This window comes from Antennarius striatus, chromosome 20 (assembly GCF_040054535.1).
Source record: "Antennarius striatus isolate MH-2024 chromosome 20, ASM4005453v1, whole genome shotgun sequence".
Lineage (NCBI taxonomy): Eukaryota > Metazoa > Chordata > Actinopteri > Lophiiformes > Antennariidae > Antennarius > Antennarius striatus.
In genome coordinates this window covers 4,842,211-4,859,290 of record NC_090795.1, presented here as the reverse complement: position 1 = coordinate 4,859,290, position 17,080 = coordinate 4,842,211, and the positions used below count along the sequence as shown (strand labels likewise).

At 42.0% G+C, this 17,080-nt stretch overlaps 2 protein-coding genes across 7 annotated transcripts in view; one reads left to right on the top strand and one right to left on the bottom strand.

The window, feature by feature from the left end:
* Positions 1-168: 168 nt before the first annotated feature.
* cacnb2a (calcium channel, voltage-dependent, beta 2a) overlaps positions 169-17,080 on the bottom strand; it is a 49,125-nt gene continuing 32,213 nt past the window's right edge. For 4 of the 6 annotated variants that reach the window (XM_068343835.1, XM_068343838.1, XM_068343840.1 and 1 more), the window contains 12 exons: positions 14,512-14,631; positions 9,324-9,446; positions 9,106-9,242; positions 8,923-8,999; positions 8,506-8,639; positions 6,540-6,620; positions 6,394-6,452; positions 5,469-5,578; positions 4,086-4,237; positions 3,538-3,633; positions 2,953-3,135; positions 169-2,442 (listed from right to left, as the gene is read on the bottom strand). In XM_068343835.1, coding sequence (XP_068199936.1) covers positions 1,690-2,442; positions 2,953-3,135; positions 3,538-3,633; positions 4,086-4,237; positions 5,469-5,578; positions 6,394-6,452; positions 6,540-6,620; positions 8,506-8,639; positions 8,923-8,999; positions 9,106-9,242; positions 9,324-9,446; positions 14,512-14,631 — 2,025 coding nt within the window. In that variant the 3' untranslated portion in view covers positions 169-1,689. Of the gene's footprint in view, positions 2,443-2,952; positions 3,136-3,537; positions 3,634-4,085; positions 4,238-5,468; positions 5,579-6,393; positions 6,453-6,539; positions 6,621-8,297; positions 8,318-8,505; positions 8,640-8,922; positions 9,000-9,105; positions 9,243-9,323; positions 9,447-14,511; positions 14,632-17,080 lie in introns of all 6 variants that reach the window. The other 2 variants (XM_068343837.1, XM_068343841.1) reach the window with 1 other exon arrangement.
* LOC137587767 (uncharacterized) lies at positions 14,818-16,958 on the top strand. The gene is made up of 2 exons (XM_068304384.1): positions 14,818-15,440; positions 15,894-16,958. Exons 1-2 carry the CDS (start codon positions 15,065-15,067, stop codon positions 16,181-16,183), a joined length of 666 nt encoding a protein of 221 aa, XP_068160485.1. The 5' UTR covers positions 14,818-15,064; the 3' UTR covers positions 16,184-16,958.

Sequence of the window (17,080 nt, the reverse complement as noted above, 5' to 3'; positions counted from 1 at the left end):
TGGTCTTTTGTTGCCAACTTTATTCCTTATATTTATGGTTTATGTACATACACATGTACACTGTTAGAAAATCTGTAATGCCACCAATGTAGCATAGAAATTGAATAGCTTTTTTTTTAATAATTACAATTTTCAGGCAAAAAACAGAAAATCAAGAGAAAGGGATGATTCTGTAAACAGAGGGGTTCAATTCAGATCTTCCACATGAATCAAGACGGTATCTGCTAAATTATAAATCAGTACAAACTTTGTAATGTCGTTGATCACACCAGGCTCCTTAACCATCAAATACAATCACTCTGCATTCAATAGATACTAGTCAGGGGAAGGAAAAGTAAAAATCTACTTAGAACCTTTTCCTGGTAAACAGTTGCAAGTTTACATTTTTAATGAGGGGCATGCTACTAAAGATGTACTAAAATGAACATTCTTTAAGTAGTGCGAGTTAAAATGGGAATTAAACAACATTCATTAGAAAAGGGGTCAGACTTAATAAAAGGTGAACCTCAGTGGAGCAGCCCTCTGTGGAGCTGTGATGTCATACCAAACCTCTTTCACCTGAAACCAATGCGAATCAGTAAAAGTGCAGAAGATCACGTCCTTGTTAGAAAACCTTTGTGAACCCATACAAAGAGAACAGTACTGCATGTAAGAGAGGAAGTTATTGTAGAAGTTGTTTGTCCTGTAAGGCAAGACGAAGGTGCACGTCGAAAGAGGCGTGAAGCCAAACCTTGGGCGCAGAAATAAAGAAAAGGAACTAGAAGCCATAAATAATGGGACATAGAAATAAAAAAGAGTAGTCTGACACGACTTATAGCTTCCTGAAGACATTGATGAGAAGATCCAGATCTCGTTCCTACCTGTAAATGTGGCATTAACAGCTGGTCAACGGAAGTGAAGCTCCACTGTGAAACTTCAAGACCAACTTTTAATGTCAGACAGCTGAGATAACTGGCTGCTAGCTGAAGAAGAATGGTTCTGATCTCATCTAGACTCAGTTGCAAGTATATTACGTACTCTCCTGCAGCCAAATGCAACAGTCCTGCAGTAATTCATGATGATTATACTGTTGGCAGGTTTGGAGAGGTATGGAAGGTCGGCGATCTGCCGGACAGTGCTACATAAGGTTTGGATGAGTGTACTTAATAAACTGGTAACCGAGTAAAACTCTGCAAGAAGGCAAATAAGCAAATTTTTAGCAAATTGCCAAGCTATTCAAAAAAATAAAAATAAAAAACTCTCCTCACCAGCATCAAACTAACTTAATTAGTCAACCGTTGCAGTCAACCCTAGCAGTAGTCTGAAAGAACAAATGATTCAAGGGGTAGCAAGCAAAAAAAAAAAGGAAAAACTCTAATCACAGAAAATACATTTGATACAGAAAAAAAATCTGCTTGTGTGTCATGCTTTATCAAACACAGGTTTAAAATATGCATATTTTTTGGAATATTCATGCATATCCACACATAAACAACGTCTATGCATAGATACACACGTACATTTATATTTATATATTTATATTTGTATCTATGTAATCACAATCCTGCCATTGAAGAAGATGCAACAACATTTGCAAAGGAAGTGTACATAAATAGGATGCTGTGGTTTTCGGGTGTAGCAGCACAATGGGAGAACAGAACGGGGCGATTCCGGATGAGTTTCGGTGTGGGGTTGTTTTTTTTCGGAATGTCACTGGTGGATGTAGGAATCTCTGGACCATTCCACGGCATCGCCCCTCTTTTTGGGAGCCACCTCCCCCTCTCGGTCCCTGTCTCGGTCTCGGTCGTAGTAGTGATGGTGGTGGTCTCGTGCCGGTCGGTGGTGGTGGGAGCGCTGCCTGTTCCGTTCATTATGGTCCTGTTCCCGCTCCTTCAAGCGGTGGTGTCCCGTGCCGTGGCCGGCCTCATCGGCCCCACTGCGGTGATGGTGATGATGGTGGTGGTGATTGTGGTCCCGGTGGGGCAGTGGCTCGTAACGCTGTTGCTGTTGGGGGTGCCCCTCCCCTAGATCCTCATCCTCCTCCTCCTCCTCCTCCTCTTCCTCCTCCTCCTCATCGTCCTGCTGGAGGAGCTGGGTGCGTGGATCGATGTAATTCGAGTCCTTGCTTTCTCTGCTCTCCGGAGTCTCAGAGTCCATAGTCTCCTGCCGCGACAGGCCCCGCCCTCGAGCGCTGTGGTGATGGTGGTGGTGGTGATGGTGGTTGTGGTGCTCAGTCCGCGTGGAAGACGAACGGTGGTGAATGTGCTGGGATCTCCTAGAGGACTCCATCCTCAGAGGCCTCTCTTCCTCATTGTCCTCCACCTCAGCCTCTACGTCAGCATCTGCCTGGTCCTGGCTGTGTTGGTGGTGGTGGTGATGGTGGTGGTGGTGGTGCGGGTGATCCTCTTTGGAGCCCTTTCTCTCCACTAACGCTTTATCTCCTTTCTGCTCTGCACTGCCGCCCTGAAGTCAGTAACATGTGAGTCAGTAGGGTGTAACAGAAACTGAGAAAAACGGCACCGCAAACACACAAACCCATGCAAACTGGTATCTGCGCTCATATCTGGACACATACTGCTTGAATGTTCATCAACCGTTCAGTGAAGGTTGATGAATTCTGGAGGAGGTAATGTTAAAGCAAGAGTTAAAGCCAGCCTCCTTGTGGATTTCTGCAAAACCTCTATCTACAGGCCTCTCCGCACTCACCACACTAGAAACCACAAGTCAAGTTCAGTCCTGCTCTTCATCACTATGAGGATTTTCCTCATTTTCAGTCTTACATTTTCCGTTGTGAACGCAGTGGATGGAAAGAAGGTAGAGGTTAAGGGATTTATACAGCACAGTACATTTACACATCATGTTGCATTAGCTAGAGAGACCAGTGGTCACATGATTTTTTTTGTACTTTTGAGCATCAATATTTAACCACAACATAAGACTTAAGCTGTTCGACTTCGTCGCAGCATCTATTACCTGTGAGCCAGAAACCGGTGCTGGGTTGGAGGCCAGGGCGGCTGTGGGCAGCTTTGTTACCAGTGGGTTGGGAGGGGAGCAGCTGGTGGGGTGGGTGCTTTTCCAGTAGGCCTCAAGGTAGTCAGCCATGTGCTCACATGCATCCTCCAGCTGGTTCTCATCTAGGATGATGTCAAACATCTCCTGTGGAAGGAGGGACGGGTGCAGAAAGAGTTAACGATAAAGAAAGGAGACATGGAAGATTCGGATTATCTGATCAATTCTGAGAAACCTACAGACATCTAAATTTACTGTTATCTGTAAAAACATCATAATGAAATTTTCAACAGTAATACCAAAAGATATAAACTACTATTTAAATTTAATTAAGCCTGTGCTTTCACAAGCCTGGGGTGCTTGCTTTACTTTCTAAAAAATAACAGTTTACAGAAGAGTATAAATAGAATTGGCATAAATTTTTAGCTTTCAAAAAAAATCTAACTTAATATATGCTGTACATGACACAACAACCTAGAGCTAAAAATATCTATAAAATCGAGACTAATTTCAAAACTGAACTGAAGTCGTGGACAAGTGGAGACTTACAGGAGGGCACTGAGCCAGCTTGTCTGCAGCCACCATCTGGACATTGAGGTGTTTGGCCTGAGACTTTCCTCTGGACTTGATTAATCTCTGCAGCACCTGAATAAAACAAGATAGTAATAATCATCAAATAATGTACCAGAAATAAAGGGGAGAGTTTTCTGTAAGTGTTTTTACTATACTATAAGTGTTTTTACTATACTATATACAGATTGTTGGAATGTTTTCTAATAACGCACTGAATGATTCACGCTGATCAAACTTTGATTGGTTCAGGTCAACATAACTATGACTTTGCTAATTTTCTGTTAGCAATAAACTGTGTTTTTTATGAATCACTGATTCATGACTGTTTTTGACTCATGAAAGTCAGAGTGATGACTCAGTCCCCTTGAGCTTTTGTTCACTTTCAGATACGTTACTGTAGACCCACCAGGGAGACAATCAGTCACAGCGACTAATGATTATATAGTAGAAGAGAGGACTCTATTTTCTTTATACCTTACGTCGATTAGCTCTGTGTACGGATCAGATAGGACGTTTTTACTCGCCTTGGGAGAGGTGATCTTGACGTAGACTATTATGGGGGCGAGGGATGTCTTCCCCAGCTGTGACGGGTGGTTGATGGTGTCGGCGTCCAGAACTACCAGCTGTAACGTCCGGGCCAACTCGAAAATCCGCTCTATCTCGCTCTGGACTTCAGCTGAGAAAGAAAAGGAGAGTCAGAAGAAGTTCTCCTCTTTTTCTTCAGCCTGAATCTAGGAATAATTCAACACCATCTAACTGTATCCAGGTATTTCTTCATCACCCTCTTCATTGGGTTTTGACATTTTTTGCCAGAGGCTGAAACTGTTCAGGCTAAAAAAATTTTTTAAACACTACAATAAAAGTTTCACATTTTAAGAATTTCTTTTAATCTTTCTTCATCCTCCCACTGCAAGCTGTCCAGAGGTACAATCACATCCATGTTCATCAACGCTGGTTGCTTGTTCATTAATTTATTTCAATGTTTTATTATTGGTTTTCTTGTCTATAAATCTTTACTTAATAGATGTTTTTAGAAGAACTTGACTTTCAGAGTTGATTTATTTCTTGTGTGCGTTCTTTCTAATAGAGGCTTCAATGTTAAATAGACATCCTGACTTTGGGGACCAGCCTAAAAGCTCTGAGAGAATGTCAAATCGTGTTCTGTTTCCTCAAAACAAATACTGGCTGTTACATCACAGAACTCCCCCTCCAAAAGATGACGGCGGGACTGCAAAAGTAACAAATATCACATCAAGGCACTATTCCCATTCGGAGAAGAATCACAGCCAAGTTTCACGGACTTCCAGTCAACAAAAAACCTGAAGTAAACTGATAACATGAAAACATTCCAACCTAACAGCCCGTTTAGATGTCGACTGAGTCACTAATTTCTCATTTTCCAACTAAATTATGCCAGAGCATTGAGATAATTTCACAGGATTTTTCTGAGGTCATTCATTGTAACTTCAGAGTTCTGCATCAAGCGAAGTCACTTCTGGTTTAAGAAAAAAAAAATAATGAAAATGTTTATCTGTACAAGAAACAACTGAATGAATCATTTTGGGAAATTAAGGATTTCAGGCGGCATGGATATTTTTATCTTTCTTCTTTGGTTCTTTCTGGGGCAAGATCACATGACCAAGTTGTAGAGTGGTGGCTCTGCCATCATTAAAAATTGAGATACAGTACACCTATCGCTCTCAGCTCTTTTCCTGAGACTTCTTGCTCGGCTGCTGACCAATGTTTAGATATGTTGATTTCTGTTTTACTTTGGTAGTTATCTTTGCAATTGTCAAGAGTTTCTTTAATCATTCCCTTCTCTGTCCACACGAACTGGTCTCCTTGAAAACACAATAAATCAAAACAGACGTTTCCAGGCATTGCAGCAATTTGTAGTCCAAACATACCCAAGTTTGAGCGTGTGTTGGAGCGTTCGATGATGGCGTGCTTGCTGGGATTGTTCAGGACTGAACGTTTGGCAAGAGAGATGTCCGCTGTGACGCGAGTGATTGATATTCTGAAAGAAGCAACAGAAAAAAATACTTTGACAAAAAAAACCAAAAAACATTATGAATTTGGTTTTGATATGAGACAGGAGAAACAACAGAGAGGAGCGACGAGTACGGCTGTGGATCTGTTAAACACAATGTTAAAAAAGGATCATTGTTCTTTCAAGAACGTGATTTGCTTTGCTGAAGTTTGATATGGAATTTGAGAACATATCTATAATAAAACATCTGACAGCTATTGCAATAAATTATATTTCCTGACACAAATAACTCCTTCTGATGAAACCGTTATGATTTTAGACAAGAACGTGTATTTATAAAATATTCTTAAAAAACACTGAAACTACTGCATAACTTAACTGCTTACAGTCACCAAGCTCCAAATTGCTGCATTTATAAAAGTGTGAACATTTGTGAAGTCCAGTTATTTTTGATTGCGTGCAGTAACAATGCTAAAACACGGTAGTTGTAGGGTTAGTTATCTGAACAAGGCTCTGAAGGGAATTAACCGCATTCCCTGCTGGTTGCCTGCCTGGGCCGTAATATTGTGCAACATGGCCCGTCTCCTTCAGATGGGTGGATGGACTCTACATTGAGGAAGGAGAATCCTGCTCTGCTCTAGGGCCCATTATGGCCTATTAAGGACATAGAGAATGCTTATTTAAAGCAGCAGACATCTCCAGGCCAAACAAACTTGTTACACACTCCCTTGGCTAACCTCAGGGGACACATAAATACCAGCCTATAGAGCCGAAGAGAGACTACAAATGAGAGAGGAAGCCGGATGAGGGCTTGTGTTTTAAAAAGGTCACGGAGGACTTACCTTCCCTCAAATCTGTGTTTCAAAAAGTCAAAAAGTGCTTTTTGCATCATGTCTGTCACCTGTGGACAGGAAACGTAAGGGCTTGTCAGACAGAGCGTTAACAGAAACGTAGATTGTGCTGATGAGAGTGAATGTTTTTGACGCACCTCGTAGCCCTTCAGTGACGGTCCAACCAGAACCACAGGTCGCATGGAAGGCACAACATCGTACGGAGGAATGTGTTCCGTCTGAAGAGACGACGAGAAGAACGAGCATTTGAATGCAATTATGGGATAAAAGTAGATTCCCCCCAAACACAAATCACTTCAGGGGTCCGAGCAACGATAAACTAGACGTTCAAGAAATCACTGGGACGATGTGAACATGAAGCAGGATGCCTCAGCCGGCCTGACAAAAGCAAACCAAAGTAGTTTGGTTACTGAAATTAAAGAGCAGTTTAAAGCAAATCAGAATATTTTCAGGTTATAATTTAACTGAGAGAAAAGAAAATGTGTAACGTGAAAGGAAAGGTTAGTCGCTACAGACATTGAAAAGCTATGATGCAGATAGAAAAACTTGCTGCCTGCTGATTGGACAATGTGGGAGCTCAGTTTGTGTTTGAAATCAAAGATGTGTGAAAATTAGAGCAGCTGATCGATCACTGATTGGTAGTGCTGCCAAAACCGACTACATTAAGCGATGCAGGTATCAAGTGTGTGTATAGAAATTTAAAGTTTCTGGATATACCAGCTTAATAGAGAAAAAATTACTCAGCAATAACCAATCTTTTTCTGAGTTCAAGTTTTGATGATGAGCATGACGGCTGAATAATCCACCAATATGTGACTCATTTTTCCCCTTATTTGTCTCACGGTTGAATATATTCCCTTCAGCTTGTTATATTTATTTTATTGTGTAAGCATAATTCATATTGCTGAGTCTCACTCCCTCTTCCTCTTCCAAATGTTTTCGTTCTAACGTTTGCTGTCGTCATCGGGCTTCCCCTGAGACATGGTGGGAACTGCTGCACGCTACTGCTGACTAACACCAGGTCTTAACAAACAACGTGGTTCTGAACCAGGGCTTCCATTACCCCGAATTATTTGTTTAACGTCAGCATAGCCATGGGAAATTTTCACCGGCCATGGTGACGATATTACTGTGCCATAGTAGCATTTTATAAATTATATTGTGTAAATTTTGGTATTTTGGTTGTTCACGTATGAAAATTGGAGAAAATTTTTTTTAAATATTGTTCATCTGAAGCCAATATGGAGTGTTAATATAAATGAGGTTGTTACGTGGCGGCAACCAAAAAAATGTTCATTTAGTGAAACTTGGTTGTTTGCTTTTTCAACAAGACATTAAATGAGAAGATAGATACTACTGTCATAAAAATACAGCCAACAACTGTTTAGTTTAGGTTAGCATGACACAAAACCCTCAAATTAACAGACATTATGCATCATTTGTTTAATCCAAGTAAAATATAGAATTAAAAAAATATATTAATTAAAACATTAATTAATTTTTTCTTTTTGGAACATATGACTAATTTCGTCACCTTCAGAGGCAACCAGGCTGTTTTATTCCCATTTCCATTGTTTATACTAATAAAGCTGAATCTAAACGCCTCATTCAGTTTCATTAATTAAATGAACAGTTAGAGCAGTATCTATCTTGTCATCTGACTTATAAATATTCAACTCGTTAGACTATTTAAAGCTGTTCACACTGATCTTTCACTCGTTTCACAACTTCACACGCAAACACAGAGGATTGCAGGAGCAGTGAGTATGGTGCGAGGTCAAGTCAGTACAGCATTAATCTATGCAGATGCATTTGAAGAGATGGTTTGTACAGATCAGACCCCAGAGGTCATCCCGAGACCCTGGTGAGCCGGTGCACTGAGCGCCATGACTTACCGACTTCTGCTTCTGCTTAGCTGTGGTGAGACGGAAGAGGAGAAAGAGAGAGGTTAAGCACAGGCATGCATGCTAACAGATGGGCGCACGCCGAGGGACAAAGGACGGTGGTGTAGACAAACAGTATGGGCGCTGCAGCCACAGGCATTTAGTTTGAGCCGAGCGGTCGGACAGAGAAGAAAAGAAGGCTGGTTCGCCCAGAGTTTACCTTCTTAAAGAAGGGCATTCGTTTCTCTTTTGCTAGGGGTGACATGACAGTGTTTGGACTGGCTTTAGGGGAGCGCAGGTTGCCTGGAAGCTCATTGTCCTCAGGGTCTAAGTCTGTGGCGTCTATGTCAATGGCTACGCACACAGACAGACAAGAGCACCGTCACACAGAGGTGAACATAGGAGGTCACAGGTCAAAGTGTACATTTCACATCAACAGCAGCACAGAATGTATGATATTACACAGAGACAGCAAATGAAACATGGAAAGTACAATTAAGGCCATAATTTAGCAGATGGGAAAGCATCGTCTTTACTGCCGGTAATAATAAAAGCTAAATATCTTACCTTCAACTTGAAATCAGTGAGTGATCATAAAAGCTATTTAGAGTTTTAAAGTCGCCGTGGAGTTACTTACCAGATGAAGGGGGAGTAGATTTCCGTGAGTTAGGAACCACTTCACCTAAACTAGAGGATGAGTTCGCTCCCAATTTACTGAAAAGAGAGAAAACAATTGAATTGTGCAACCAACTCTGATTTTTCAGAGACAATTTTAGACGATCGTCTAGTCAAAAAAGAACCTGGTGTGGATGACTTTTACCTTGAGTGGAACTTGCTCTGTTTGGCTCTCTGTTCCTGGAGGATACGAGTGTTTTCAATCTTGACCGGACTGGGAATGAATCCAATTTCACAGCCTTCCTTCACTAGACGACCTATCCACCAGTCGTTGTTGAATTTCTGTACAGAAGAGTTTAAGTCAGTTGTCTTCTCCTAAACAAAGTTTATTCTCAGGATTTACAATCTGTGATTGTAACCTGCCTCTTTGACATGGAGGAAGTCTTTAGCCTCAAAGGAGATGGCCATACCCGGCACAGGGACATCATCATCATGACTCGGGCTGTAGTTGACATTTGTGCGAACAGCAAATGCAACCGGTTTTGTCTGCCAGCAGGAACAAAAGAGGGAGATAAATGAAAATGTCAGATCATGGCTAAAAATATGAATGACAGTCAAATAGCAGCTGCATACTAATTACAATAAATGGCTCTGTGACCTAAGGGAGTCAGGAAATGTGGAATTTGCAATCTCTATGTGTGCTGTTGGGGAGGTGTAAAGCTTCTCTTAGCGCTATGTTGTAAAAATAATCCCGTGAGAACGACAGAAGCGAGCTCTGAGTCATCGAGACGTACTTTAGATGTTTCTGCATGAATGATTTGGCTGCTGCTGTGTCGCTGCTACAGGCCACAACTCTTCAATGCGGAGAGATGCAGCATGTTCATGTCTGTCGCGTCAACATTATAACACCAAGAGGTCACTTGTCTCATGCTTAGTAATGCACAACACTCCATTTAGATACAGCATGCAGCTAATGATAGAACCAGACTGCACTGCTGACTCCATTGGCACCTGATGTGCTTGGGAAAGACTGGGGCCATATGTTTTGAATCTACAATTATACATTTAATATTTCATGTAAACTTTCTAAAAACAAAACGTTTTATTTTATTGTTTTTGGTTAAAAAAAACATTGATCTATTAAATATGGTTAAAGTGACAGCAAATACTAAAGTAGCACCTTAGTGGAAACTTATGCAGTTGATTTTATCCTGTTATTACATCATTCAATAGATAAGTCTTAATATGAAATAAACAATATTATACATATCTCAATTATATTAATTATAAATTAACATTAAAATAACTCACTACATGTGCTAAAGAGAGCATCAATCTTGCATTATAGTGACTGAAATATTGCATGCATTGTCTGCAGAGGGATGTTTTCACAGCTCATTTCCAGTTTATACTGTACATTAAGTAATCAGCTAGCAGAAAGGCTTATGTATACTTTTCAATTAGTTACTGTTACATCATGAAAATATTTAATGGTGGAACTGTATGTTTAAATCTACAGCTCTGCAAGACTAGAGTATACCAACAAAAAAGTCCTTTATGCATTACATGAAATACTTTTGGACATAATCTTGATGCAAGCCTTGCAGCAATGTCAGCAGTAGTGCAGTGTGGTCATGGCCTCAACCAGATTACATTTTCTGTGTATTTGACTGTGTGACAAGCCTGACTGAGGTCAACCGAGAAGCTAAAACGAGTGCAGAGGGATGCAGCTCAAACGAATCTCTCAGTCTGGACTCATACCCCAAATATTTACCTGCAGATGAGAGGGAAAGCGAGCTAAGGGGATGCAGAACATTTGGAACAGAACGGATGCAGAGGTCCAATGCTTCTACCCTGCGTAACTCATTTAAAAGAAAACAAGTTCATATAATCTTACTATATTTTGAAAACTGTGATAAAGTCATTGATTTCTTGCACAGCCAATACAACAACCTGTAAATACCCTGCATGATTACCACTTTTAAAAGTTATTATAGAACAGAAAATTTCAGAGAGAGAGCAGACCACTAATCTGCAGCTTCTGGTAATGACAGGATGATGATATGAAAATATAAACCCTAATCCAGGGGACACAGAGCGACATGAGCATTAGAGTTGTTCTGTCAACTAAATGATGAACATCTACTTTAAACTCCATTTTTGGTCTCCTCCAAATGCTCTCATCGCTAACAGCAGAAATACTCCCTTGCTGGTTATTATGAGCACATTTTGAGACTACAGCTAGTACAACTCAACGGGAAAGTAAAATGATTTGATTTTGTTGGATCGGAATTCAGTTTCAGATATTTCAAACGGTCGGCAACACTCAGTGAAGCAGAGATCAACGGGAGTAATTCATCAGCGGCTCCAGGAGGAGCTTTACAGATGACGGGCGTTCTTCATCATCATGACTTTCGCTGTCCACTAATGCCTCATTGAAATACAACAGGTGTGAAGTGACAATGACAAACTATGAGGGATTATCAAAATAATACATTAGTGAAATCCTCCTGGGATAAATTTCCTCATGCAGACAGTGATGTAAATATTCCGTGGTGCTCTTGGTCGTGAGCCGTGTACATGTGTGCGCTTGTGAAATATCCAATGAGCGAATCATTCAATCCGTTGCGTACCGCGTCAGACCCGTAGAGGACAGAGTGCCCTTGCAGTTTGCATGTGATGAATCACATGGTTGCACAAAAGGTATGAGGTCCATTAGCGCACATGTATCCATCATGGCCAGATGTCAGATGAAGCTTTCTGCAGACACTTTTTCTGACCTACCAGCAGTCTGCAGACACACATGTCCTACATGCCACCTTGTATCACAGGTGACAGAAGGATCTGTACATAATGGCACCTTTAACGCTGCTATAGATTAGCTATACACCTCCTGAATAAATCTGCACCTCTCTTATGTAACAGACGCCTTCATTATAGATTTAATTATCATTCTGACAGCAGTGAGGGAGGGAGAAGGGCAGATGTAAAGGGTTAGAGGCTGAGGAAGGAGAAGAAGAGGGGAGGGGGGGAGACAGCAGGAGAAAAGATAGAGAAAGGAGATGGTCAGGAGGACAAAATAAAACATTTAAGTGCAAACATGGAAGCAGAGGACAGGATGTGAAAGGAGACACATTAACTTAGAAAAGAGGCAAGAGAAAAGATAAGATGGCGATAACCAGTTTAAGAGAAGCCGTACCTATATATGACTGGGAGGCAGCGAGATGGACTCAAGCCAGATAACACCACACAATGCTCGTCACAACATCTAATCTTGTCATGAATATTTCACTTATACCCAAGAGCCCCCGCTGTACTGTACTTAAACCAACTGAGTCAACGCTCGCTGTAGTAAATGTGCAACACAAAGGAGCCCAGCCCGACCACCGCAAACAGTCTCACATTGTTTCACTGCGATCTTTAGGATTAATTTGAAATTACTTCTTCGTCTGTTTGCACCGCCCTCAGGCTGTACTGAGAACCTGTAAAATGTATTCATGTGTGATGTTACAGGAACCATAGCTGTTAATTTGGTGTGGGAAGATTGCTATAATAATCCAGGGCTACACCAGTGCATTGTGGGAATGAATGCTCACAAAGTAATGATAAATAATGACCAGCAGTCACATTCATCGATTACTTTTCTTTTGGAATCTCATTCATCGGATATCTTTTAATGTTTGTGCGCCAATGCAACAAGTCAGAGTGTTAAAGTACCTCCTCTTGTTGGTGTGTTACGCTTCTTCTGAGACAAAGTGAGACAAAATAGGTCAAGCCCCATAAACTCCAGATCCTTCACTTTCCACGCTGAGCGCTGCCAAATATCCTCACACTTCAAACCCCACTCACCCAGCGTGCAACACAAAAAGACTCTCCAAGCCTGATGACGTCGTCTGGGGGGGGGGGGGGGGTTTAGACTAGACAAAGCTTGTCCAGGACTGTAGAAGACATGACACAACTGTTTTCATTCACTGACTAGCATCAAGTAACACACGATGTGTTATTTGAAACTGATGGGTTGCCCATTTAGGGTGAGCAACAGACACTTTAGTGTGGGTCTGTATAAATACTTGTGAATTGTGTGAAATACTTGTGAATATTATGTGCTAAATAAATGTGACGGAATGTGAGAAAGCACGTTTAGCCAATGGGAAATCTTGTAGATTTCGTCCATCAATTCTCCCTCCATTGCTTACAAATGTTGCTATATTAGGGAAGTCCTTTTGAATTGCTGCCCATGAAGGTTCATAGTCAGAGTCTGTACTTCCTCTGACCTCAGCCCCCACTCTCTCTGGTGGCCAGATCGCTCAAGCAGCATTTTACTGGTCATCTGTCCTGTAAAAAGCCTGCAGGGGTGATCTGGGGTTATCTATGAAGTCAACTTATCTTTTTAATTACAGAGGGCCTGGAAAGTAAAAACAGAGAACTGCTGCAGTGATCAGTCCTTCTGATCATCACTCGACACAAAGGCAGAGAAAGACGTCTGCAAGAATGAATGGAAAGAAGAAACTGTGTAGTTAAATCAGCGTTCTAGCTGTACGGACACTAACACCTTTAAAAAAAGACAATAATATTTGCAGCACTTGTGTGACTCAATATGCAAAAATAGGACCGCCATCCAACGAGCTGCAAAGCAGGGAGAGAGCAGAATGCTTGCGGACGATGGATGAATTATTTCAAAAGATCAGAAATCCAAACAGGACCAGCAGTTTGAGTTATTCTTACGCTAGTAGTCATTGCAATTCCTGTCACACGAAGCCTGCTGCGCTGCATGTGTGTTTGTTTATATCCTGCTAATTGTGTCCCAGAGCAGCGCGGAGGAGAGCGGTGATAAACAGCGATGCTGAGCGCTTCGAGGCTCCTCGCCTCTCACATCAGCAGCCGCTAACAGCACACCCTCCATCCAGCAGACCATCTGCGATATCCTGCTTATTTCATCTTCATCTAGTCAGTTGAACAGCATTATCTATTAATCCCACCCTCTGGGGTCAGAAAACAGCAACGTATAATTTACAATCGTCATTTTAGTTTTTGAGCATGGGCAAGATAAGCACAAAAAAGAAATAATTTTAAAAATGTACAAACTTCAGACCTGTTACCCAAAGAACTCTGACATCTTCTTGACAGTTTGCAGGAAGATCTAGGATTTAGAATCAGTTTTTTAAACAAACCAGTTGTTGTCAGTGCACACAAACTTCTATACTAGTGGGGATTTTCACTAACGCCATGCATCATCCAGCATCTCACCATCACGACTGCATGCCCCACCCCTTCGTCTTGAGTGCAGCATGAAGCTAATTTTAACCGCAACCCTAAAACCTAGTTCTTAACGCACACCGGGGACAAAACTGCTTCAAACTGAACCGCATTGTGTGTACAGTATCTGCCTGCTTGAGTTCTAAAAATATGCCTCGCTGTTCTATGTTCATCCTCAACTGGTTCACCGAAACACCTGGAAAGTCCTTACTTCAGATAAAAGCTCTCAAAGAAGGTCTAAAACTCAAACTATCCTCACAAAAAAATTAAAGTAGAGTACAAATGTTTATCTCTACCCCTACCTAACCTGTCAGCACATTTGCAAGCAGGTTAAGGGCTGGATGGAATGACCAACCTTAGCCTTGTCGAGCTGTGCCTGAGCCTGTCGCTCTGCCTCTCTGCGCACTGCCTCCTTATCCTCCTCCAGGGACACATCGGAGTCTGATGGACGGCTGGTGTAGGAGTCGGCCGAACCCTGTAAAGAATTGGATGCATATTTTAAACATGACAAGAGCATTGAAGCTGCAGCTTCACAGCGATATCATTCAGCATTAGAGCCGAACACTTGATGTGCAGTTCCACATGCAAACATACCCCCACAGATAATAGAGATCATCTTAAGATCTATAAGATCTTTTTTTTAAAAAGTGGTTAATTTAGTACTTAACTCACAGAGTGCCAAAGACGTCATATTTCGTCTTATAGAATCCAAACGTTGAGTGCCAAAGACGTCATATTTCGTCTTAGGCGTTTTTTATAGGGAACGTTAGATCAAAGCGTTTCGCACATTCTGTGTGATTTTCAGCCTTGTATTCCATGTATTCCGGTCGGGGGCAGTGTTTGACACCCCAGATCACCAGATAAAACGACAAAGAAGCGTCGGTGTTGGGGCAGTAGTGGAGAGCAAAATGGCGAAGCGCAAGGCGAAAGCGTGTGGAGGAGGCAGGTTCAAGCAGCTCACACTGGCACAGAGCTTGTCTGGCAGTGTAGCTGCTGTGGAAATGAGCGACAGCGGTAAGGATCGGGGGGCAGGAGATGCACCCAAGGAGATTGAAGACCGGATCGGAGGCGAGGAAAGCGTGGCGGGTTGTAGCGGGGCCCCCCCGCAGTTCGGCGGCGTCCCACACGGGAGCGCCGCTGCGGAGAGTTCTCCGCTGCGTCTGTCCGGCGACAGTTCTGACTCTGAACCGGACCCGGACTCGTCATCCGACTGGATTCCGTCAGAAAGCAGCAGGGAGTCCTCCCCAGACCTGGGGGAGCCCACGGAGGATCTGAGGAGCAAAGGTAACTATTTTGCTACTTTGTTACATGATGTAAAAAACACGCGTCGGCCCTCCGTCTCCCATAAGTTGTTCCCCATCCATGAATGTATTACTCTTTTGTGTAAAATGGTACTTATTTCAGGCAAGTGTGTGTATATATGTATAATATGTGTGTGTGTATGTTTTGTAGAATAGTACATATTTCAGGCATGTGTGTGTATACATGTATAATATGTGTGTGTGTGTGTGTGTGTGTATGTTTTGTAGAATAGTACATATTTCAGGCATGTGTGTGTATATATGTATAATATGTGTGTGTGTGTGTGTGTGTATGTTTTGTAGAATGGTACATATTTCAGGCATGTGTGTATATAATATATATATATATATATATATGTTGTGTAAAATGATATCCTACTTATTTCAAGCATGCATATATATATAGTGTAAAATTGTATATTTCTATATTTTACAGTCCCTAAAACGAGTAGAGGACGTGCATCTGCTAGAGGGAGAGGTGCGAGGAGACGCCAATCACTGGAGGTGGATGCAGGTGTTTGGGGTCATGATGGCTGGAAACCCACTAAGTTCCCATTCGTGGCAACCCCTGGTCCCCAGAATGCGGCTGCAGACCTGGATTCAGACCGGCCGGTTGACTTCATGGAGCTGTTTCTGACTGACGAGCTGCTGGGTCACATTGCCTCTCAGAACAACCTGTATGCACAGCAGTTTATACAGGCACATCCTGAAGCTCTGCCACACTGAAAAGGGGTACGTGTCACATGAGGAGGGCGAGGCGATGGAGGTCGAAGACGTGCTGCAAACCAGGTCACTCAGAAACAGAGACCCAGAAGGCAGACTCGATGGCCTGATGTCCAGGCACAAGCTGAAACGTTTGAGGGCCACCACAAAGAAGGCACATCCCTCAAGGAAATGTCGGGTGTGTGTTAGAAGGGGTGGGAGGAGTGAGACCAGGATGTGGTGCAAGGCCTGTCGTATTCCCCTGCATGCAGGAGAATGCTTCACTGCGTATCACACGCAAAATAAATATCATTGATTACACTCACCCACACACACTCACCTGTAAATGGTTCTGACAGTTGAGAGTGAAATGAATGTACTTTGTTATGTTGTCTAATTTTCAAAATTGTTATAAAATCATTTGTTCATCAAAAATGTTTTTTCTAATGATGTTTGCATTGTTTCAATAAGTAAAAGTATTTTCAGAAGTTTGATGTTGGAGTTTTGCTTGAATTTGCTTCTCTGCAGTAAAACGTCATTATCTCCGTTTTCTGGTCAAAATCAGCCGTTTTTGCTGAAACCACCCTGTGTTCTACGGGCAATAACTAAACACACATAGATGCTAGAAACAAACTTTTTTTTTCTGATGAAAGAAGACAGTCTAAAGTTTCGGGTGATATGTGGAATGTTTATGTAGCCTAAAAAATGAATATTTGGTGGGCCTTCAAAATTCAGTGAAAATGCTCAAAATCTCTGGCACTGGGGAGCTGTCCGCTCTGAATGTGTCTGGCAGTCAATGAGTTAATAAAGTGTCCTAATATTAATTGCATCACTGACACAACTTGAGGAAATGAAAGGAGCAGATTGAATCTGTGGCAAATTATGGACACTTCCTGTATTTCTGTGAGAGGATGCCAAAGG